General features: G+C 46.2%; 1 protein-coding gene across 15 annotated transcripts in view; it reads left to right on the top strand.

The window, feature by feature from the left end:
• Positions 1 to 25,864, top strand: part of FOXRED2 (FAD dependent oxidoreductase domain containing 2) — a 1,046,175-nt gene that overhangs the window by 377,252 nt on the left and 643,059 nt on the right. For 14 of the 15 annotated variants that reach the window (XR_012231658.1, XM_073573008.1, XM_073573006.1 and 11 more), the window contains one exon: positions 9,986 to 10,152. The exons of the other annotated variant lie outside the window; for it this stretch is intronic. Coding sequence is in view for 13 of the 14 variants with exons in the window: in XM_073573008.1 (XP_073429109.1) it covers positions 9,986 to 10,152 (167 nt within the window). In the remaining variant the exon portion in view is untranslated. The remainder of the gene's footprint in view (positions 1 to 9,985; positions 10,153 to 25,864) is intronic. 15 annotated transcript variants of the gene reach the window in all.

Below are 25,864 nucleotides of genomic sequence, written 5' to 3' on the forward strand. Positions count from 1 at the left end.
GGCATATGTTGATGTTGGACATTCAGCTGATGCAAAAGGTGAAATAGGTCAAGTCCCAGGAAGAGGTGGACCAAAGCAAGCCATTTTTCTGTCACCCTATGTGTCATCAGGGGAAGGTGGGACAAAATCCTTGGAAACCCATGCGTGGTTCATTTTAATGAAGGTTAGATCATCCACATTTTGGGTTGACAGACAGGTCCTTTTTTCTGTCAGGATTGATCCAGCTGCACTGCATACTCTTTCCGATAGCACACTTGCAGCTGGGCAAGCGAGCTCCTGTAAGGCATATTGTGCCAATTCAGGCCAGGTGTCCAGTTTAGCGGCCCAATAGTGAAAGGGGAATGACCTGTGTGGGAGAACATCGATATGGGAGGAAAAGTAGCTTGTAACCATAGTTGACAACTGCTGTCTCCTGTCACTTTCCATCGATGCAGTATTACCAGTTGTGTGAGCGGTACTTGAAAAATCAGTCCACAACATTGTCATGAAACCCCTGTCTCCAACGCCACTTCTGCTGTGTGCACCACGAACACCTCTGGCAAGCTGCCCCCGGCCCGTACGGCTCGTGTGAGAACCATCACCGCTGCTGTGTGCTGGGAATGCCTCAAGCAACCGATTTACCAGAGTTGCTTGTTTATTAGCCAATATTAGGACAAGGTTCTCCTGTGGCATGATGTTTTGTAATTTGCCTTTACAGCGTGGATCCAGGATGCTGGCCAACCAGTAGTCGTCATCGTTCATCATTTTGGCAATGCGGGGGTCCCTTTTTAGGATCAGCAAGGCATAATCTGACATGTGGGCCAATGTTCCCGGTGTCAATGATGCACTGCGAGTGCTGGTTGGAGGAGCACTTTCTGGCAAATCCTCATCCCTCCAGTCACGCACAAACCCTGTACCAGACCTTGCCACGCCAACATTTTCACTTGCCCCACGAGATGCATCCTCCTCCCCTAAGTAATCATCCCCATCATCCTCCTCCTCCTCCTCTTCTTCCTCCACCTCGTCCAGGAGAGGTCCCTGAGCAAACAATGGCTGAATGTCATCAAGGATTCCCTCCTCCTCTTCCTCCTCATCAACATTGGCTGCAGAAGCCTGCTCCTTAAGGTGCGTCAAAGTTTGCATGAGCAGACGCATAAGTGGGATGCTCATGCTTAGGATGGCGTCGTCTGCGCTTACCAGCCGTGTGCATTCCTCAAAACACTGAAGGACTTTACAGAGGTCTTTCAGCTTCGACCACTGCACACCTGTCAACTCCATGTCTGCTCTCAAAGTGCCTGGCCGTGTATCCTACCACAAATGCATTATGGCCTGCCTCTGCTCGCACAGCCGCTCCACCATGTGCAGGGTGGAGTTCCACCTTGTTGCAATGTCGATAATCATAGAATCATAGAATCGTAGAGTTGGAAGGGACCTCCTGGGCCATCTGGTCCAACCCCCTGCTCAAAGCAGGATTCGCTAAATCATCCCAGTCAGATGTCTGTCCAGCCTCTGTTTGAAGACTTCCATTGAAGGAGAACTCACCACTTCTCATGGCAGCCTGTTCCACTCATTGCTCACTCTAACTGTCAAAAAGTTTTTTCTAATATCTAATCTGTGTCTCCTCCCATTCAGTTTCATCCCATTGCTTCTAGTCTTTCCTTGTGCAAATGAGAATAAAGTTGATCCTTCTACAATGTGACAGCCCCTTAGATATTTGTAGACAGCAATTAAGTCTCCTCTCAGTCTTCTCTTTTGCAAACTAAACATTCCCAAATCCTGCAACCTTTCCTCATAAGACAGGGTTTGCAGACCGGTCACCATTCTGGTCGCTCTTTTCTGAACTTGCTCCAGTTTGTTGATGTCTTTTTTAAAATGTGGTGCCCAAAACTGGACACAATATTCCAGATGAGGTCTGACCAAAGAGGAGTAGAGGGAAATAATGACTTCACGTGATCTAGACTGTATGCTTCTGTTAATACATCCTAGAACTGCATTTGCCTTTTTTGCTGCTGCATCACACTGTTGACTCATATTCAGTCTGTGATCTATTAGTATACCCAAGTCTTTTTCACATGTGCTGTCACTTAGCCCTATTCCTCCCATTCTATATATGCTTTTTTCATTTTTATTGCCCAGATGTAGTACTTTGCATTTCTCCCTGTTAAAAACCATTCTGTTAGTTACTGCCCACTTCTCCAGTTTATTTAAATCTTTTTGAATCCTCTCTCTCTCTTCTCTAGTATTAGCTATCCCTCCTAACTTTGTGTCATCAGCAAATTTAATCAGTTTACCCTCAATTCCTTCATCTAAATCGTTGATAAAGATGTTGAATAATACAGGGCCCAGGACAGAGCCCTGTGGTACCCCACTTGAGACATTCTTCTAACTGGATGTGCAGCCATTTACGACCACTCTTTGGGTCCGATCACTAAGCCAGCTATGAATCCACCTAACAGTTGCCTTGTCCATTCCATACTTAGTCATTTTTTCAATAAGGATTGTATGAGAGACTTTGTCAAATGCTTTGCTGAAGTCAAGATATACTATATCTACAGCATTTCCTTGATCCACCCAATCAGTGATACCGTCATAGAAGGAAATTAAGTTAGTCTGACATGACTTATTAGTTACAAACCCATGCTGACTCTGTTTGATCACTTGATTCTTATCCAGGTATTGACTTACATGTTGTTTAATAATTTGTTCAAAGATCTTTCCTGGTATAGAAGTCAGACTCACCGGCCTATAGTTGCCTGGGTCCACCTTCTTCCCCTTTTTGAAGATAGGAACAACATTTGCTCTTCTCCAGTCTTCTGGCACTTCTCCTGTTCTCCAAGAATTTTCAAAGATTATGGAGAGTGGTTCAGCCGATAATGAGGCGGTGGTTGGGAAGGTGGAGCAATCGCTGCAGCTTCTGCATACGAACGGAGTGTACAGGCGACCGGCGGATGTGCGCGCACAGTCTTCGCACCTTCTGGAGCAGGGCTGTTAACTCCGGATAATTTTTGAGGAAGCACTGCACCACCAGGTTCAAGGTGTGAGCCAAGCAAGGTATGTGGCTGAGTTTTGAAAGGGCTATGGCTGCCACAAAATTACGGCCGTTATCACTAACTACCTTGCCTGCCTCAAGATGTATACTGCCCAGCCATGACTCAGTTTGTCGCTTCAAGTACTCGGCCAGCACCTCGGCGGTGTGTCAGTCGCCCAAACACATCATCTGCAACACAGCCTGCTGACGCTTTCCACTAGCTGCTCGATAGGGGGGCACCTCATGTGCAACAGTGGCAGCTGCAGATGGAGTGCTCGTATGACTGCGCTCTGTGGACGAGCTTTCGCTTCTGGAGGAGGAGGAGGAGGGTCGAACGCCTACAGCCAACTGTTTCCTATACCGTGGGCTAGTCAGCACTGTCCCACCACCGCTGTCCCCTGTGGACCCTGCATCCACCACATTAACCCAGTGCGCAGTGATGGACACGTAACGGCCCTGGCCATGTCGACTGGACCATGCATCAGTTGTGAGGTGCACCTTTCTGCTCACTGACTGCTTGAGTGCATGGACAATGCGGTCTTTCACATGATGGTGGAGGGCTGGGATGGCTTTGCGGAGAAGAAGTGGCGACTGGGTAGGTCATAGCGTGGTACTGCATAGGCCATGAGTTCGCGGAAAGCTGCGCTTTCCACCAACCGAAAGGGCATCATCTCAAACGAGATTAGTTTGGCAATGTGGGCGTTCAAATCCAGTGTACGCGGATGAGAGACTGAGTACTTTCTTGACCTACTCATATGTCTGGGAGGGTGAGCTGGACTTGAGAGCTGCATATGGTGGAAGTAGCGGTGGACAGGGCGGACTGAGAGAGGGTTGATGATGGTGATGGAGTTGGTGTTCTTTCTGATGGCCTAGAATCAGTCTTTCGTTGATATAACAGTGGGATTCCCTGACTACTGTGGCCTTGCAACGACACCTCAACATTTGCTTCTGTGCTAACCGGTGGGCTTACAGTGGGGGAAACAATGTAGCGTTGCTGACTACCTTCGTTGTGATCAGTTGCACATGTGGCACTTGAGGTTTGGTGTTGTGTCCACGCTTGCAAGTGCATGGTGTTTAAATGTCTAAGCATGCAACTGCAATGAGGACTGCGCATGCTTCTGGTGGAGTACAAAAGTTCTTTATTCAGCCAACGCGTTTCCTGAGCCTACTGGCTCACTTCATCAGGGCAGAAGTAAGCGCAGAAGCAAGCGCCGTCCTCATTGCACTTTCACGCCGTTTTTGCAAATTTGTCCTAGGACCCTGTGCAGACTTGCTGCTGCTTCTCATGTGTTTATGGGTGTTGTGACTTTCTCACAACCCCAATAGGTGAGCACCTTCCTTTTTCTCTGTTAATGTGTTTTTTGATACGGATTTTACACAGTGAATGCGCCCTGTATTTTTCCTTTCTAAGCATGCAACTGGTATTCAAATTTTTCAGATTTTTCCCTCAGCTAAAGGTCTTTGCGCACTTCTTACAGATAACCTTGACCTGATCATGAGGATTTTGTTCAAAAAAGTGCCACACTGCACTCTTCCTACTTTGGCAGACATTTTGCGGCCTAGCATGCTGTGATCATTTGACCCTCTGGACAAGCTGTCCAGCAACTCTTTTGATTTTTGGAACCTGTCTTTGGAGTGCTCCGGGCCTGCCAGATAACAGCTGTTGCGATGTCGATGTCTGCTGTGTATGCTCCTCATCTGAGCTATTGTAAGCAGCACCCTCTTCCCCCAATGGATGCCAATCTGGGTCAACAACTGGGTCATCCATCACCTCCTCTTCAATGTCATGTGCACCTTCCTCTGTGTCACCGTGTATGGTGGTATAATGTGCGGGAAGGGGCACCTGAGTCTCATCAGGGTCAGAATCTGGCTCTGTACACTGCGAGGACAATGTAGTGCTCTGAGTGAATGTACCAGCAGAATCATCCATCAGCGGCTGTGCATCAGTGCACTCAATGTCAGATTCATCTTGGCCTGGGTAATTCACCATTTGACTTGATAATCCAGGCATGGTATGTGAAAACAGCTCCATGGAGTAATCAGTAGTATGGCCTGCGTCATCCTTCAATCTTGGTTGGGGTGAAGGACACAAGGAAAGGTGTGGTTCATGAACATGAGCCTCCAATGACGACTCAGTGCTTTTACTTTTTACAACTGAAGAAGAGGAGGCGATAGAGCTGGAGGCTGAGTCAGCAATGTAAGACAAAACTTTTTCCTGATGCTCTGGCTTTAAAAGCGGTTTGCCAACTCCTAGAAAACTAAGCCTTCGAAGCCTTATGGAGCCAGACGATGACGCAGGCTCAACACCTCCTGCATTCGGTCCTATTTTGCTCTTGCCACTACCATCAGATCCACCACCAACACCATCATTACAAGCTGCCAACCCCCGCCCAATTCCATGGCCTCTTCCACCAGCCTTCCTCATTTTTGGTAGAAATGTAGACAAAATCCAACAAACTATATAGTAATGTAAAACAAGGTACAAGGTGTCTATAGGACAGGGGAGATTTTGAATTTCTGCTCACACTAGTGGACACTGGACACTTTTGGATTGTGTGAGGCCCACTGAATATCTGAGCGCTATGTCACAGGCTCGATGGCACAGCTGTGACCAAAGTAAGTGAGATTTTGAATTTCTGCAGACACTGGACACTTTTGGATTGTGTGAGGCCCACTGAATATCTGAGCGCTATGTCACAGGCTCGATGGCACAGCTGTGACCAAAGTGACTAGAGGATAAGGGAGATTTTGAATTTCTGCAGACACTTGTGGACACTGGACACTTTTAGATTGTGTGAGGCCCACTGAATATCTGAGCGCTATTTCACAGGCTCGATGGCACAGCTGTGACCAAAGTGACTAGAGGATAAGGGAGATTTTGAATTTCTGCAGACACTTGTGGACACTGGACACTTTTGGATTGTGTGGGGCCCACTGAATATCTGAGCGCTATGTCACAGGCTCGATGGCACAGCTGTGACCAAAGTGACTAGAGGATAAGTGAGATTTTGAATTTCTGCAGACACTGGACACTTTTGGATTGTGTGAGGCCAACTGAATATCTGAGCGCTATGTCACAGGCTCGATGGCACAGCTGTGACCAAAGTGACTAGAGGATAAGTCAGATTTTGAATTTCTGCAGACACTTGTGGACACTGGACACTTTTGGATTGTGTAAGGCCCACTGAATATCTGAGCGCTATGTCACAGGCTCGATGGCACAGCTGTGACCAAAGTGACTAGAGGATAAGGGAGATTTTGAATTTCTGCAGACACTTGTGGACACTGGACACTTTTGGATTGTGTGAGGCCCACTGAATATCTGAGCGCTATGTCACAGGCTCGATGGCACAGCTGTGACCAAAGTGACTAGAGGATAAGGGAGATTTTGAATTTCTGCAGACACTTGTGGACACTGGACACTTTTGGATTGTGTGAGGCCCACTGAATATCTGAGCGCTATGTCACAGGCTCGATGGCACAGCTGTGACCAAAGTGACTAGAGGATAAGGGAGATTTTGAATTTCTGCAGACACTTGTGGACACTGGACACTTTTGGATTGTGTGAGGCCCACTGAATATCTGAGCGCTATGTCACAGGCTCGATGGCACAGCTGTGACCAAAGTGACTAGAGGATAAGTGAGATTTTGAATTTCTGCAGACACTGGACACTTTTGGATTGTGTGAGGCCCACTGAATATCTGAGCACTATGTCACAGGCTCGATGGCACAGCTGTGACCAAAGTGACTAGAGGATAAGTGAGATTTTGAATTTCTGCAGACACTGGACACTTTTGGATTGTGTGAGGCCCACTGAATATCTGAGCGCTATGTCACAGGCTCGATGGCACAGCTGTGACCAAAGTGACTAGAGGATAAGTGAGATTTTGAATTTCTGCAGACACTGGACACTTTTGGATTGTGTGAGGCCCACTGAATATCTGAGCGCTATGTCACAGGCTCGATGGCACAGCTGTGACCAAAGTGACTAGATGATAAGTGAGATTTTGAATTTCTGCAGACACTGGACACTTTTGGATTGTGTGAGGCCCACTGAATATCTGAGCGCTATGTCACAGGCTCGATGGCACAGCTGTGACCAAAGTGACTAGAGGATAAGGGAGATTTTGAATTTCTGCAGACACTTGTGGACACTGGACACTTTTGGATTGTGTGAGGCCCACTGAATATCTGAGCGCTATGTCACAGGCTCGATGGCACAGCTGTGACCAAAGTGACTAGAGGATAAGGGAGATTTTGAATTTCTGCAGACACTTGTGGACACTGGACACTTTTGGATTGTGTGAGGCCCACTGAATATCTGAGCGCTATGTCACAGGCTCGATGGCACAGCTGTGACCAAAGTGACTAGAGGATAAGGGAGATTTTGAATTTCTGCAGACACTTGTGGACACTGGACACTTTTGGATTGTGTGAGGCCCACTGAATATCTGAGCGCTATGTCACAGGCTCGATGGCACAGCTGTGACCAAAGTGACTAGAGGATAAGTGAGATTTTGAATTTCTGCAGACACTGGACACTTTTGGATTGTGTGAGGCCCACTGAATATCTGAGCGCTATGTCACAGGCTCGATGGCACAGCTGTGACCAAAGTGACTAGAGGATAAGTGAGATTTTGAATTTCTGCAGACACTGGACACTTTTGGATTGTGTGAGGCCCACTGATATCTGAGCGCTATGTCACAGGCTCGATGGCACAGCTGTGACCAAAGTGACTAGAGTATAAGTGAGATTTTGAATTTCTGCAGACACTGGACACTTTTGGATTGTGTGAGGCCCACTGAATATCTGAGCGCTATGTCACAGGCTCGATGGCACAGCTGTGACCAAAGTGACTAGAGGATAAGTGAGATTTTGAATTTCTGCAGACACTGGACACTTTTGGATTGTGTGAGGCCCACTGAATATCTGAGCGCTATGTCACAGGCTCGATGGCACAGCTGTGACCAAAGTGACTAGAGGATAGGGGAGATTTTGAATTTCTGCAGACACTTGTGGACACTTTACACTTTTGGATTGTGTGAGGCCCACTGAATATCTGAGCGCTATGTCACAGGCTCGATGTCACAGCTGTGACCAAAGTGACTAGAGGATAAGGGAGATTTTGAATTTCTGCAGACACTTGTGGACACTGGACACTTTTGGATTGTGTGAGGCCCACTGAATATCACAGCGCTATGTCACAGGCAGAAATTGGCTAGTGTATCACAAACTACAAGGTGTATGTAGAATTGGGCAGAGTAGGAATCTCCCTAGAGTGCAGGTCTGTAAGAACGGAACATGTCCTCGACTTATTCTCACAGAGTGACACAGATAGCTTCACTGTGGCTGTGATAACAGCTGTTACACGGTACTGTGTGAGGAGCGTACACCGCTGTATGGTGTGAAAAAATGCACGCTCAGTACCTCAGCAGGACAAAAAAAAAAAATTGGGATTGCTTTTAAAAAAGCAGTTTGCAGCTCAGTACCTCAGCAGGACAAAAAAAAAAAATTGGGATTGCTTTTAAAAAAGCAGTTTGCAGCTCAGTACCTCAGCAGGACAAAAAAAAAAATTGGGATTGCTTTTAAAAAAGCAGTTTGCAGAGCAGTGGGTAAACAGCAATGCAGCTGTCAGGAAGCCTTAGAAGGCAGCCCAACAACCAACACCACTGATACACCACAATATAGCCTCCCCTTGCACTGCACACACAGTGACTGGTGTGTTGTACAGGCACAATCGCTAGCAGCAGAAGCAGTTTTTTTTTCTTCTTCCCTGCCTAACGCTCTCCCTACAGAATCAGCAGCAACCTCTCCCTATGCTAAGATCGGCAGAAGTAAGATGGCGGTCGGCGTGCACGCCCTTTTATACCCCCTGTGACGCTCACCAAAGCAAGCCAATCACTTGCATGCCCTTCTGAAAGATGGTGGTGACCCGTGCCTATGTCATCACGTTGCCCACAGTGTCCGTGGATCCTGATTGGCTGAAAAAGAGCGCAAAACAAACTTTTGAAACGCGACTTTGGCGCGTAAGTCGCCGACCTCGTGGCCGACCTCATCCTAGGGTCGGGTTTCGTTTCATGAAACCCGACTTTGCCAAAAGTCGGCGACTTTTGACATTTTTCGACCCGTTTTGCTCAACTCTAGTCATATGTGGAGTGAAAGAGTGAGTGGACGTGAGTGGAGATGGTGAAAGGTGAGAGGAGTGTGTGTGTTGACGGTTAACATGGAAAAAGGTGTGCGGTGACGTCACCGGTTACAACTGGACGGAAGTTGTTACAACCGGAAGCTGCTTAGGGCAATTATTATTATAGATACAAAATAGTGCCCTGCACAGCTCAAATCACAAAGATCTGGTCACTGTTGGGGCTCTTGTGCGTCTCTCCAACACCCCTGCATGCGACATTAGATTATGTCTCAAGGTAATGTGCAGATCGCTAACTATATGCTTCTGTTATACTGATCAATTGGTCTTGCATTCTAAAGTTATTGACCCTTGGGTCTGCTAACCTAATAACTTTTACAGACTTTCACTATATATGCAGTTATTGCTGGGAGACGCTTGTTTCTTTATGTTCTGCATTTTCTATCATATGCAGTACTGATTTGTTTGGCTGACACCTATATTTGTCTTTTGAACACCCTGTCTATTTTTATAATATTGTTGCAATAAAATTTATTATTTTTCTAAAAAAAAAACCTAATTTTTGCTATTGTATTATTCCATTACTACCTAAGATTTGAGTAAAATGTATTGATTCTTATTAGGATCCTTTATATAAGGTCCTGAATTCTTTTTTGGTTGTCACTGTTCAAATAAGTCTGGACGTAACTGTAACATGCAGGATTTATACATTATTAATATGTACAATTTCATAATTATAATATATGATCTACTATGGAATATTTAAAACTAATAACACTAAAGTTATAAAAAACATTGTCTAAAGACATTTTAAATTTAGTCACTGTTTTGCAGATCTATTAAACTAAAGTCATCTTCTGGGCTAGAAAAGAAATACCCCATTCTAAAGCCGAATTATGAAGCAAAGCATAGCCAGGGTCTATTTGTGGTGGGAACAGCCAGCCATGGTATTGACTTTCGCAAATCAGCTGGTGGATTCATTCATGGATTCCGATATACAGGTGAGAAATCTTGCAATCTCTTTCTTAAAGGGGTTCCCCAAGAATGTCATAAAATGGCCATCGTCTTGTAGTTCAAACAGCAGCTTGTCCTTGTCATGTGTCAGAATGGGTTGGAGAAACAGCTTTCTAGACCTGCGTCTCAAGTGGCAGAGGAGTTATATCATAAGCATATTGTGGAAACACGAGGATCAGTGGGTGTTCTCGTCTGTTAGCCTGGCTATCTTTAGAAAGTGAGGGCTCATCTCTCTGAATGCCCTTTCTCCTTCCCCGTGGGCAGAATACTAGTCAGACAACACAGGGTGAGCGTAATGGGATGATACTTTATTCGATCATCAACAGTCAATAACATATAGTACACTCCCAACAAGTACATAAAATGGTGCAAATGACCATCTTCCACTGGTTCATTGAAAATTAGAACATCTGTGACTTCAGGGCTAATAGGGCCAACTACCACAACCAGTGGCACCCCACTTTTGGTGGGCACCACAAAGAGGAGGTAGTGGCAAGCTTAGGAAGCTGACAGAATACATTAAGGTACATACATGGCCAGGTGACCTGATTGTCCCAACCTGGGTTCTCTAAACGCCTCCGTGGGTTCAGTGATGCGCAGTGGAGCAAATCTGTATTCCTGTATGCTTGGAGCGATTGTGCTTTGGCTCCTTTTCTTTATTGTCTCTGGAAACAGAGGCAGATCCCCCATTTATAGTCCACAGCTCTTATTCAGTGCATTCTTCCTTAGGAATGGGGGAAGGTGGGAGGAGATAATCCCTCATTGTTCAGGTGTTCAATTAAGGCTGGTTTCACATTAGCGTATTTGCACGCAGCGCATCAGGCGCATGCGCCATGCTCCCCTATGTTTAACATGGTGGGCACATGGTCTAGCGCTTGCACGCGTTCATCAGCGTTTTCATGCACATGTGCTTTTTCCAGGTGTGCGCCCAGATGCGCTAGATGCTACATGTTGCATTTTTGGTTCTGCCCAACCTCATCAAAAAAGCGCATGCGATCTCATGCACATGGAATGCGCCAAAAAAACACATTACAGTCTATGGGGTCGCTGGCATGCACTTGGTCATGCGCACTCCAGCGCTTTTGAGCGCATGCGCTTTTTGAGTAAACAATGTCTAAACCACCTCCTACACAAAGCAACATTGTTTGGGGGGTTGTGTACATAAGAAGGTGTTTGCACTGGCAGAACAATACTCTGCAGACAGCCTGCAAGAGACCAGACAGCCTGCAACAGACCAGAGCCATTATTTGGATCAAAGCTGCAGCAGCAAGAATGTGAGTATTCTAAAATCTAATGTCTGCCTGTCCTTTCAAATGTATTATGTACTAATGCCTTTTATTTTTTTTTATTGCAGCATTTCTTCTGGGGATGAATATCGGCCATCCCGTGATGAACTGGCCCAAGCAGAGTGTGATGTGAGTATCTTCCTGTCTTACATTTTGGGTAAGTATAGCTGCTGCATCTACACATGTGTAAAATTAATTTTCGTCTTCTTTCGTGTACTACAATAAACTGCCTTACAAATACCTTTAAGATGAGTGCTAGGTTCATATTTGTTGCTTTAACGGTTTGGGAACCTATCCTCAGCACCATCTTGAGTTGTGCTCACGGTGTTCTTTCTATATGGGCTGTAAGTATAGACTGACTTTGAATGTATTTTTTTTTTTCCCCTGCCTTTTTTTCTGCCCTGTTTTTCATCTTCTGTCTTTCTTCTCTTCTGTATCTTTTTCTATATTTTTTATTCACAAACATTTCCAAGATTATAATGTTTTTTTTTTTCTAGGTTCCCTACCGGGATGAAGAAATCTTTCTGGACAAGGAGGCCCTGATCAACCTGGTCCAGGAGCGTGTCCCGTTGTGGGACAGTCGTGACCAGCAGCACACGCGAACACCACGGTGACCCGGCAGTTCTGGAATGAGGTGGCCGCAGCGCTGATGGATGGATGGGACACTGCATGTCAAAGGGTCCGCAAGGATTTTCATAAGTATTTCAATGCTCTGTGATGCCGCATTGACTCTTGGGCGTGATGACACAGGTGTGTGTCATGCTAGATATTTTCTAGCATGGTACACAATTGTGTTATCATGGCCAACAGTAAGTGCATTGACCTATTGTATTGCTGTGTGATACCGCATTAACTCTTGGGCGTGATGACACAGGTGTGTGTCATGCTATATATTTTCTAGCATGGTACACAATTGTGTTATCATGACCAACAGTGAGTGCATTGACTTTTGTATTGCTGTGTAATGCTGCATTGACTCTTTGGCGTGATGACACAGGTGTGTGTCATGCTAGATATTTTCTAGCATGGTACACAATTTTGTTATCATGGCCAACAGTGAGTGCATTGACTATTGTATTGCTGTGTGATGCCGCATTGACTCTTGGGCATGGTGACACAGGTGTGTGTCATGCTAGATATTTTCTAGCATGGTACACAATTGTGTTATCATGGCCAACAGTGAGTGCATTGACCTATTTTATTGCTGTGTGATGCCGCATTGACTCTTGGGCGTGATGACACAGGTGTGTGTCATGCTAGATAATTTTATTTATATAATCTGAGTATAATAACACATAATACAGACAAAAGACAAGATGTTCATACAAGGATCATATATGTATGAACATCTTGTCTTTTGTCTGTATTATGTGTGATTATACTCATATTATATAAATAAAATTATTTTTATTATATACTAGCTGAAGAGCCCGGTGCTGCCCGGGCATAGTAACTAACTGTGGTTAGTTATAACAAATTATAATTATCATCCATCCCATAGTCCCGTGCCCATATACCCATCATACATATCCACGATCCCATAGGCCCGTGCCCATATACCCATCATACATATCCTCCATCCCACAGTCGAGTGCCCATATACCCATCACACATCCTCCATCCCATAGTCCCATGCCCATATACCCATCATACATATTCTCCATCCCATAGTCCCATGCCCATATACCCATCATACATATTTGCCATCCCATAGTCGAGTGCCCATATACCCATTACATATCCTTCATCTCATAGTCCCATGCCCATATACCCATCATACGTATCGTCCATCCCATACTCCCGTGCCCATATACCAGTCATACATATCCTCCATCCCATAATCCAGTGCCCATATACCCATCATACATATCTGCCATCCCATAGTCCCGTGCCCATATACCAGTCATACATATCCTCCATCCCATAGTCCAGTGCCCATATACCCATCACACATCCTCCATCCCATAGTCCCGTGCCCATATACCCGTCATACATATCCTCCATCCCATAGTCCAGTGCCCATATACCCATCACACATCCTCCATCCCATAGTCCAGTGCCCATATACCCATCACACATCCTCCATCCCATAGTCCCGTGCCCATATACCCGTCATACATATCCACCATCCCATAGGCCCGTGCCCATATATCCGTCATACATATCCTCCATCCCACAGTCCAGTGCCCATATACCCATCACACATCCTCCATTCCATAGTCAACCATTATGACATCATAATGAGCGTCGGGGCTTGCAACCTATGATGAATCAGCGTCGCCATGGCAACCATTGTGACATCATAATGAGGGACGGGGCTTGATACGCACACACTGTTTCCCCATTATATAGATAGGGGCATTATGACATCATAATGAGGGGCGGGGCTTGACACGCACACACTTTTTCCCCAGTATGTAGATAGGGGCAAAATTGTTTGGTGAATTGGAACACGCAGGGTTAAAATTTCGCCTCACAACATAGCTTAGGACGCTCTCGGGGTCCAGACGTGTGGCGGTAGCTGCGACGGTGCGGATACCTATCCCGGACATACACACACACATACACACATACATACATACACACTTTGAGCTTTATATATTAGATCTCGGATTGAAACTCCGTGTTTTTCTGTAGGAACAATATTATATTGGAATATCTGTGGATACACCATGTCCAATGTAGTGGTATATTAACCTGTATAGGTAATGGATTGGCATCAGTGGATTGTGTTCTCATATTTTCTAGCATGGTACACAATTGTGTTATCATGGCCAACAGTGAGTGCATTGACCATTGTATTGCTGTGTGATGCTGCATTGACTCTTGGGCGTGATGACACAGGTGTGTGTCATGCTAGATATTTTCTAGCATGGTACACAATTGTGTTATCGTGGCCAACAGTGAGTGCATTGACCTATTGTATGGCTGTGTGATGCCGCATTGACTCTTGGGTGTGATGACACAAGTGTGTGTCATGCTAGATATTTTCTAGCATGGTACACAATTGTGTTATCATGGCCAACAGTGAGTGCATTGACCTATTGTATTGCTGTGTGATGCCGCATTGACTCTTGGGCGTGATGACACAGGTGTTTGTCATGCTAGATATTTTCTAGCATGGTACGCAATTGTGTTATCATGGCCAACAGTGAGTGCATTGACTATTGTATTGCTGTGTAATGCCGCATTGACTCTTGGGCGTGATGACACAGGTGTGTGTCATGCTAGATATTTTCTAGCATGGTACACAATTGTGTTATCATGGCCAACAGTGAGTGCATTGACCTATTGTGTTGCTGTGTGGCGCCGCATTGACTCTTGGGTGTGATGACAGAGGTGTGTGTGCGTGATGATAGAGATTTTGCCATCTGTGCATTGTCTAATTTTTTTAATTTGTTTTTCCCACAGTGAACAAAGTCAGAACCCATTGGCGCTCGATGAAGGACCGCTTCAACAGGGATTTCCGTGATGAGGGACAGGTTCGCAGTGGTTCAGCGGAAAGGACCAGAAGAAAATACCGCTATTATCGGGTGTTGGCGTTCCTAAGACCTGTCCTTGCCACCAGAGCGTAAGTATTTTTTTGTATTGTATTGTTTTTTACTCTGTGTTTTTCTATTCCACAGCAGTTGGCGCTTGTAAATGCATGATACTAATGCTTTTCTTTTCACAGCACCTGGAGCTGCACCCTGCAACCCGTCCCTGGAGCGGTCCTTCATCGAACGACCTCGGACCCGTCCCAGCCATCCGACAGCCAAGAAGCAGCTTGCAGGTCGGCAACACAGACAACTGGAAACCAGGAAGCTGGTATGTCAGGTCTTCCCCTGTCCCAGGTCTCTGCCACTGGTTATGCGTGCACTTCCCGCCAGCGGCAGAGGGCCTTGGACAGGAATGTCATGCTCGAGTTCATGCACTAGAGCACGGCCTTTCAGAACAGCCTCAAGGCGCTGTCCGACAGAGTGGAAAGCGGTTTTTCCCTCATGGAACGTGGTTCTAAACACATGGACCACCGCTTCCACTCTGTCGACAGTCGCCTTGACCGTCTGGAGGCCAACCTCAACAGACTAGCGCACCATTTTTTTCAGCAAAATTGAACGGGCCATGGTGGAACACCCTAGTCATGATCAACAGCTGAATTTGATGCAGGCCTGCAACACTGCTTACTTGCAGGCTATGCAGCAAAGTCAGTACGTGCAGCAGTCAGTGGTGTCATTTCCAACTGTGCCACCACCGACTCGCTTCACCACACTACCGAATTCTCCTGCATACCATTGCATGGCTACCTGCATTCAAAGCCAAGCCGGAGGACACTACACCACCCCAAATCCGAGTGCTGCTGGATACTCCCCCGTAACCACCTTGGTAAGCACTGCCACCGCCACCGATCCACCTACTTGGACCACCACCAAAACTCCTGCTAGGAGCACCGCCAGTGCTCCTCCTCCTAGGAGCACCGCCACCGCCCCACCTGATTGGAGCACTGCCACCGCCACCGATCCACCTGCTTGGACCACCGCCAACACTCCTGGTAGGAGCACCGTCACCACTCCTCCTAGGAGCACCACCACCACCACCACCGTTCCACCTGTTTGGAGCACCGCCACCACTCCACCAGCTTGGTCCACCGCCAGCACTCCTGCTAGGAGCACCGCCAGCGATCCTCCTCCTAGGAGCACCGCCACCACTCCTCCTTCTAGGAGCACCACCCCCGCCACCATCGAGCATCATCAGCAGAGGGGTGATCCCCATTCCCTTTTTGTGCAAAGCCGCTCAAGTTCAAACCGGTTCAGCCGGTCAACAAGGTCAAAGCGGTCACACAGTGCCAAAAGGTCCAGGCAGGAGACTCCAGGACAAAGAAAAAAACAAAACAAAAACTTTGTCTGTCCCTCCCCCCTCTCCTCCTACTGTGTGTCTCAACCTGCCTCCAGTTCCTTCCCTGGAGGCAGGTTGTAGCCTTGTATCTGTTCCTCGTCTCTCCACACCCCTAAAGCGCCACCATCTTCCCCCAAACGATTTTCCCAATAACTTTTTTTTTTACAATAAATGTAAAATTTTGGTTTCCCCTATTACTGTTTGGTTATAGTGTCTTTCGCCGCCTACACACACTGCGCTGTAGTCACACTGCGCCGTACACTTTGTGTTTTTGCCACCACATAGCTCCATTACTGACACATGTTTCTTGTGTCATACCTGGATATATGTGTAGTCAAAGACACAAATATATGACTTGTATTTTTCACCACCATTAGTGTCTTCAGTCTGCTAATATTGCACAGACTGAATAGAGGGTGGTGTTGATTGAAAGGCATATCTATTGTTGCCTTGCCAGGAATCATAAAAAGTTAATTGAGGATGGTGTGTTTTTACCATCATCATTTAACTATTTGTGACACATGGCCAGGGGATTCTAGATATACCTTTGTAATTAACCAAATCCTCTATTCACTATGCGGTGTGTAAACTGAGGAGATGATGGGAAAGTACACGTCATATGTACAATACCCTGGCCTTGTATTCTAGCTATCACACCTGGGCAGGTGAATACACATATGAGTTAAACTGCAGCGTCGCTTCAGTCTGCATTATCTATTTCACGCAGACTGGAGCGATGCTGCAGTTTAACTCATATGTGTATTCACCTGCCCAGGTGTGATAACATTTTGAAGTCAGGATGTGTTATTTTGGGCATCCTCACTTCAGCATGACACCAGGCCTGGAGATTGGAGAAGTTGTATAAATTTTATTATCTCTCCAGTATGCGTTCAAGGAACACTCTACAGTTCGTCGGGCCCTGGTCAGTCTGTAATTAAAGATTTTTTTGGTGTGGTCCAAGTCCTGGCTGGAGTATGGTTTCATCAGGTTTTGGCACATTTGAAATGCCTCATCCCCAACCATTACAAATGGCAGTGTTGGACCTTTGGTGTGGGGAAGAGACCGTGGCATGGGGAAATTGAAATGGTTGCCATACAACCTCCGGCCCATGTCAGAGTTCTTAAAAGCCTGTGAGTCATTCCCACAACCAAATGCCCCAATGTCCACTGCAACAAACAGACAGTCTGCATCCGCAATGGCCATGAGTACTGTACAAAAGTACTTTTTGTAGTTGTAGTACTCTGATCCACTTCTTTTGGGTTTGATTATCCGGATGTGTTTCCCATGCACCGCTCCCAAACAGTTGGGGAAATTGCAGACTGTCCAGAATTTTTCAGCTAGTTCAATCCACTTTTCCACAGTGGGCAGGGGCATAAATTCTGGACAGACAACGTCCCACAAAGCCCGGCAGGTGTCCGCAACTATTCCCGACAAGGTGGAAATTCCAATCCGGTACTGGAAGTGGAGTGAAGAGAGGGTCTCTCCAGTAGCCAGGAATCTGTGAAAACAAGAAAGCACAAAAATTAATATTTATGTATATGGTTTTTTAAAACAATAAAATTAAAAAAAAAATTAGTACATGGCATAACAATAATTCTGCAGTCTTTTGTTTACTAAATGGCAGAACAATAATTCTGCAGGCTTTGTAATAGTACATGGCAGAATAAAGAAAATTATACAGGCATTGGTTTTTAAATATTATGTACCTTAATGTGACCAGGAGCCGTTCCTCAGGAGGAATCGCGCGATGGAGCTGTGTGTCCTGTCTCCGGATGGATTCTTGGACACAACCAAGCAAATCCCTGAAGCTTTCTTGGGACATCCGGGTTTGCCTGGAGCTCGCTGTAGAGGGTGTGGTACGCTCCACGGCTCTCCCGGAGTTCAATAATCGGATGTATACAAAAACGCCGCCTCTGCCGTCTTCGCTGTCTCTCTCTCTCTCCCTTTGTTGCTGGAAAGCAAATGCAAAAGCCTGAGCCAACGCGATGTCCAGATCCAAGTTGAAGTGAAAACTCTTCCTACACAGATCCATGTTGACAAAGGAAATAGCAAGCAAATCTGAAGAATTCAGCTGTAAACAGGGTATATATAAAGAATTTTCATGACACACACCCACTGATGTCCCATTGGTGGAGTCTGTTTCATGAATTTTGCAAGGATTTTCTGTTAGGCATCGGATTCCTGCAGCGATACAACTGGAATCCAGAGCCTCACACACTGCTCTGCAGCAAGCCATTCCTGAGGCTAAGTTCTTCTGCCACTCCACGGAGCATGCTCACGAGACGATCTCCCATTGGAGGTCGGGAGTCACGTGCTCAGGTCCTTCTCCAGATCTGATTGGTCCATCTCAGAGATCTGGAAGGTCCCGGTAGAGCACGGCTATAAAAGGCCTGCATGGCCGCTCGGCCATGCACTAGTATAGACTTTACTTGCTAGATGTGTGAATGGTGATGGATGTATGATTCTGGTGACTGACTTATTAAGATTCCCCTCCCTCTGATATTGCGCATGTGGATAGGGAACTAGAGAAAGAGTCAGCTCCAGTCAGTGGCAAGCCATAGGCTACTGTGCACACCGCACCTCTACACTAGCGTCCGATGGTGTCACGTCTCACGGCACTATCGTATAGCAGCTGTGTTTGCCGCTGCGCTGCAGTCAGCAGCACTTACTGGTGTCCGTGGTAGCAATGGCGCACGCACGGTAGGTCTAGACGGACACCGACCTCAGCCTTGGGCCTGTGTCCTGTGACCGGATACCATGTCTGCAATTTAGCTGAGACCTGTGAGTCTAACAGGCTCGGCGTTTATGTTTATGTTACTGCTCCTCTGGGAGCTAATAGAGTCCGCTCACCGCACATCGGGTGGCGTTTAACCCGTGTGCGTTATACCGCCATATAGCGCATCTGCCATTACTCAGCAGCAGTGTTTAACACCTTCTGCACGGTGGACCCCGAGTGGCGAACGCACTTTATTATTTATTTAGTGCGTTCCGCCGTTCCTAACATTTTCCACCTGTGAAATGTGACACCTAGGCAACGTATGCGCATAAAAAACACAAACGCATGCAAAAACGCATGAAAACTCATACAAATGCTGTGTTTTTTGTCATCATGCGCATGCTGATGCTTAAAAAAATTGCTGCACTGATATGCATTTGCAAGCATTTTTTCATTGCGTTTCATGTGCGCACAAAATGCTGCGCAAAATGGCGCAAATGTGAAACTGGCCTAAGCTGCATATTTTGTCCTTCAAGGGTTGTAGAATAATAAACTGTTGGACTGGTATGATTGGTAATCAGCAGTCATTCAAGATATTCGCAAACATCGATTGTTCAATTAACCTGTGTTTTTGTCCCACAAGGTTATTCAGAAGAATATATTGTAGGGGCTGACACAATAGGTAATCAGCAGGCCTTCAACAAATCAACATGCAGTCAACGTGCAGGCTCATATAAACAATTACTCAGGTGTTATGATTGAGTCACAGTAGGAGGCAAAAACAGAAATGCTAGCTAAGTCCAGAAAACCAGAGAAGTTGGCAGCTATCGGATTGCAGACCCCTGAACATATCAACACAACTAGCAGTAGCCGTGGGGGGTTCCTACGATGCCCTAGACCCCACGATCACAGCCGGAGAATTAAATAGGCCTAAAGAAAGAAAGGGGAAATCTAAACTGCCCCAGAGCAGACCCCAAAGCAATAGGCAGCCCCCAACATATAATGACGGTGAAGCAAGATGAAAATACTAACACAGACAGAAAGATAGACTGAGCAAAGAGGGGTCCAAGCTAACTAAATAGAAAAGGACAGGAAGGCTGCTGTCTGCAATCCGTGAAAAACCCTATGAAAATAAGAGCCAACAGACTGACAGTGAAAAAGGCCCTGAAGACGCTAGGCTTCAAAAAAGCTATGTCAGTACTCAGGAATATACTGAAGACAGAGCTACAGGCAAAAGGAGATTCAGCTCACCCCAGCAGGGAATGGCAGAATACTGAAAAGCAAGGAAAACAAAAAACAAAACAAAAAGCTAACAGGCAAAACAGAAACTTGGCTTTAGAGGAGCAGGAATCAGACTGGTGTCCTAGAAGTCCACAGAGAAATCACCCGCAGGGCAGAAGGGCGTCGGCAGCCTTATATCCAGTCCGTGACTCCACTCAGCCAGTCATCCTCATTAGACTCAAGTGCCTGATAATCAGGCTCATTACCTTCCTTTACCAGAATAGGGAGTTCACCAGACCCCAGTGACGAAGGGGAAAATGAACTCACAACAGTACCTCCCCCTTGAGGATGGGTCACCGAACCCTCAACCACGCCACCAGGGCGATCAGGGTGAGCCCGATGAAATGCACGCACCAATCTTTTGGCATGAATATCAGAGGCAGAGACCCAGGAATTATCCTCCTGACCATAACCCTTCCACTTAACCAAATACTGGAGTCTCAGTCTAGCCAGACGGGAATCCAGTATTTTCTCTACCTCATATTCCATGTTACCTTCAACCAATACAGGGTCTGGAGGTGCCACCCCAGGAACAACTGGTTCAACAAACCTCTTCAACAAGGACTTATGGAACACATTATGGATTTTAAATGTGACAGGAAGAGCCAAACGAAAAGAGACCGGATTAATAATCTCCAAAATCTTGTAAGGTCCAATAAATCTAGGCTTAAACTTAGGAGAAGCCACCTTCATAGCAATATTTTTTGATGATATCCACACCATATCACCAATCTTAAACTGGGGACCAATGGTCCTATGTCGATTGGAAAACCGCTGGGCCTTTTCCTGGGAGAGAGAGAACTTATCCACCACTTGGTCCCAGATCTGGTGCATTCTCTCCACCAGTGTCAACACCTGGGCAGGCAGAAGGCTCCACCTGCCCTGAAGAAAATCGAGGATGAAACCCAAAGTTACAAAAAAAAGGTGACATCAAAGTGGCAGAACTAGCTCTATTATTTAAAGCAAATTCGGCCAAGGGCAAAAACGAAACCCAATCATCCTGATCAGCGGAAATAAAACATCTCAAATACGACTCCAAGGTCTGGATTGTTCTCTCTGTCTGCCCATTGGTCTGAGGGTGAAAAGCAGAGGAGAAGGACAACTGAATTCCCAGCTTGGAACAGAAAGTCCTCCAAAATCTAGACACAAACTGAACTCCTCTGTCAGACACAATGTTCTCAGGAATCCCGTGTAAGCGAACCACCTGTTGCAAAAACAGGGGCACCAACTCAGAGGAAGATGGCAACTTAGGGAGTGGTACAAGATGAACCATCTTAGAGAACCTATCACAAATCACCCAAATAACAGTCATTCTTTGAGAGACCGGCATATCAGAGATGAAATCCATTGAAATATGGGTCCACGGCCTCCTGGGGACCGGCAAAGGTATCAACAACCCACTAGAGCGAGAACAAGATTTAGACCGGGAGCAAGTCCCACAGGACTGCACAAAATTCCTGACATCATGAGACAAGATCTCTAGTACCAAAAATACCTGGATGACCAACCAATGCAGAGCAATGAACTTCAGACATCACTCTCTTCTTCCACTGGTCAGGAACATACAACTTTCCACTGTGACAACGCTCAGGTTTGTCCTCCTGGAACTCTTGCAGAGCAAGTCTCAAATCGGGCGAGATGGCAGAAAGAATTACCCCTTCGCCTAAGATGGTAGCAGGCTTGGTCACCACAGGAGAATCAGCAAAGAAACTCCTAGAGAGGGCGTCTGCCTTGACATTCTTAGTTCCAGGAAGAAAAGAGACCACAAAATCAAAACGTGTAAAAAACAAGGCCCACCTAGCCTGTCTAGGGTTCAAGCGTTTAGCCGACTCTAGGTAAATCAAATTCTTGTGGTCAGTGAGGACCACAACTTGATGTTTAGCTCCCTCCAACCAATGTCTCCACTCCTCAAATGCCCATTTCATGGCCAACAGTTCCCGATTCCCCACATCATAGTTACGTTCAGATGGAGAGAACTTTCGGGAAAAGAAAGCACAGGGATTCATTTTAGATGTTACAGGATCCTTTTGGGACAAAACAGCTCCTGCACCAATCTCAGAAGCATCCACCTCTACCTGGAACGGGAGTGAGACATCAGGTTGCCGCAAAACCGGGGCGGAGGTAAATCTTCGCTTCAGCTCCTGAAAGGAAGCAACAGCCTCAGGAGACCAATTCAGCACATCAGCACCCTTCTTAGTCAGATCAGTCAATGGCTTGGCAATACTAGAAAATTTTGCTATAAATTTCCGATAAAAATTAGCAAAACCCAAAAACTTCTGGAGGGCCTTCAAAGAAGTGGGCTGAACCAAATCATAAATGGCCTGTACCTTGGCCGGGTCCATTTCAATAGTTGACGGAGACAAAATAAATCCCAAAAATGAAATCCTCTGTACTCCAAAAAGGCATTTCGATCCTTTGACATACAGGGAATTCTCCCTCAAGATCCGGAACACAGTCCGAATATGTTCCACATGAGAATCCCAATCCTTGGAGAAGATCAAAATATCATCCAGATAAATAATCAAAAATTTATCGACAAAGTCTCGGAAAATATCGTTCATGAAGCACTGGAAGACAGAAGGGGCATTAGTGAGCCCAAAAGGCATCACCAGGTACTCAAAATGTCCCTCCGGAGTATTAAACGCCGTCTTCCATTCATCCCCCTGCTTAATGCGGATAAGATTATACGCCCCCCTGAGGTCAAGCTTGGTAAACCAGCAAGCACCTCTAACTCTAGAGAATAGATCCGAAATCAGGGGTAACGGATACTGATATTTAATAGTAATTTTATTGAGGGCACGATAATCAATACAAGGCCTTAAAGAACCATCCTTTTTGGCCACAAAAAAAATACCGGCACCTAAGGGTGAAGAGGATGGTCTAATATGACCCTTCTCCAACGCCTCCTTAATATAGGACCGCATAGCCTCGTGCTCGGGTACAGATAAATTGAAGAGCCGACCCTTGGGAAATTTACACCCCGGGCTCAGTTCAATTGCACAGTCATAACTCCTATGAGGAGGCAAAGACGCAGACTCATTCTCACTAAATACATCATAAAAGTCCACCAAATAGTCAGGAATAGAGTTGAGCGAAACGGGTCGAAAAATTTCAAAAGTCGCCGACTTTTGGCAAAGTCGGGTTTCATGAAACGAAACCCGACCCTAGGATGAGGTCGGCCACGAGGTCGGCGACTTACGCGCCAAAGTCGCGTTTCAAAAGTTTGTTTTGCGCTCTTTTTCAGCCAATCAGGATCCACGGACACTGTGGGCAACGTGATGACATAGGCAGGGGTCACCACCATCTTTCAGAAGGGCATGCAAGTGACTGGCTTGCTTTGGTGGGCGTCACAGGGGGTATAAAAGGGAGTGCACGCCGACCGCCATCTTACTTCTGCCGATCTCAGTATAGGGAGAGGTTGCTGCTGATTCTGTAGGGAGAGCGTTAGGCAGGGAAGAAGACAAAAAAACTGCTTCTGCGATTTGGCCTGCACAACACACCAGTCACTGTGTGTGCAGTGCAAGGGGAGGCTATATAGTGGTGTATCAGTGGTGTTGGTTGTTGGGCTGCCTTCTAAGGCTTCCTGACATTCCTGCACTGCTGTTTACCCACTGCTCCGCAAACTGCTTTTTTAAAAGCAATCCCAATTTTTTTTTTTTGTCCTGCTGAGAAGAAGAAAAAAAAACTGCTTCTGCTGCTAGCAATTTGGCCTGCACAACACACCAGTCACTGTGTGTGCAGTGCAAGGGGAGGCTATATTGTGGTGTATCAGTGGTGTTGGTTGTTGGGCTGCCTTTTAAGGCTTCCTGACAGGCTGGCATTGCTGTTTACCCACTGCTCCGCAAACTGCTTTTTTAAAAGCAATCCAATCTCCCTTATCCTCTAGTCACTTTGGTCACAGCTATGCCATCGAGCCTGTCACATAGCGCTCAGATATTCATTGGGCCTCACACAATCCAAAAGTGTCCAGTGTCCAAAAGTGTGTGCAGAGATTCAAAATCTCCCTTATCCTCTAGTCACTTTGGTCACAGCTGTGCCATCGAGCCTGTCACATAGTGCTCAGATATTCATTGGGCCTCACACAATCCAAAAGTGTCCAGTGTCCAAAAGTGTGTGCAGAGATTCAAAATCTCCCTTATCCTCTAGTCACTTTGGTCACAGCTGTGCCATCGAGCCTGTCACATAGCGCTCAGATATTCATTGGGCCTCACACAATCCAAAAGTGTCCAGTGTCCAAAAGTGTGTGCAGAGATTCAAAATCTCCCTTATCCTCTAGTCACTTTGGTCACAGCTGTGCCATCGAGCCTGTCACATAGCGCTCAGATATCAGTGGGCCTCACACAATCCAAAAGTGTCCAGTGTCCAAAAGTGTGTGCAGAGATTCAAAATCTCCCTTATCCTCTAGTCACTTTGGTCACAGCTGTGCCATCGAGCTTGTCACATAGCGCTCAGATATTCATTGGGCCTCACACAATCCAAAAGTGTCCAGTGTCCAAAAGTGTGTGCAGAGATTCAAAATCTCCCTTATCCTCTAGTCACCTTGGTCACAGCTGTGCCATCGAGCCTGTCACATAGCGCTCAGATATTCATTGGGCCTCACACAATCCAAAAGTGTCCAGTGTCCAAAAGTGTGTGCAGAGATTCAAAATCTCCCTTATCCTCTAGTCACTTTGGTCACAGCTGTGCCATCGAGCCTGTCACATAGCGCTCAGATATTCATTGGGCATCACACAATCCAAAAGTGTCCAGTGTCCAAAAGTGTGTGCAGAGATTCAAAATCTCCCTTATGCTCTAGTCACTTTGGTCACAGCTGTGCCATCGAGCCTGTCACATAGCGCTCAGATATTCACTGGGCCTCACACAATCCAAAAGTGTCCAGTGTCCAAAAGTGTGTGCAGAGATTCAAAATCTCCCTTATCCTCTAGTCACTTTGGTCACAGCTGTGCCATCGAGCCTGTCACATAGCGCTCAGATATTCATTGGGCCTCACACAATCCAAAAGTGTCCAGTGTCCAAAAGTGTGTACAGAGATTCAAAATCTCCCTTATCCTCTAGTCACTTTGGTCACAGCTGTGCCATCGAGCCTGTCACATAGCGCTCAGATATCAGTGGGCCTCACACAATCCAAAAGTGTCCAGTGTCCAAAAGTGTGTGCAGAGATTCAAAATCTCCCTTATCCTCTAGTCACTTTGGTCACAGCTGTGCCATCGAGCCTGTCACATAGCGCTCAGATATTCATTGGGCCTCACACAATCCAAAAGTGTCCAGTGTCCAAAAGTGTGTGCAGAGATTCAAAATCTCCCTTATCCTCTAGTCACTTTGGTCACAGCTGTGCCATCGAGCCTGTCACATAGCGCTCAGATATTCATTGGGCCTCACACAATCCAAAAGTGTCCAGTGTCCAAAAGTGTGTGCAGAGATTCAAAATCTCCCTTATCCTCTAGTCACTTTGGTCACAGCTGTGCCATCGAGCCTGTCACATAGCGCTCAGATATCAGTGGGCCTCACACAATCCAAAAGTGTCCAGTGTCCAAAAGTGTGTGC

This window comes from Dendrobates tinctorius, unplaced genomic scaffold (genome assembly GCF_039654945.1).
Source record: "Dendrobates tinctorius isolate UK_male_01 unplaced genomic scaffold, ASM3965494v1 ptg000033l, whole genome shotgun sequence".
Classification (NCBI taxonomy): Eukaryota; Metazoa; Chordata; class Amphibia; order Anura; family Dendrobatidae; genus Dendrobates; species Dendrobates tinctorius.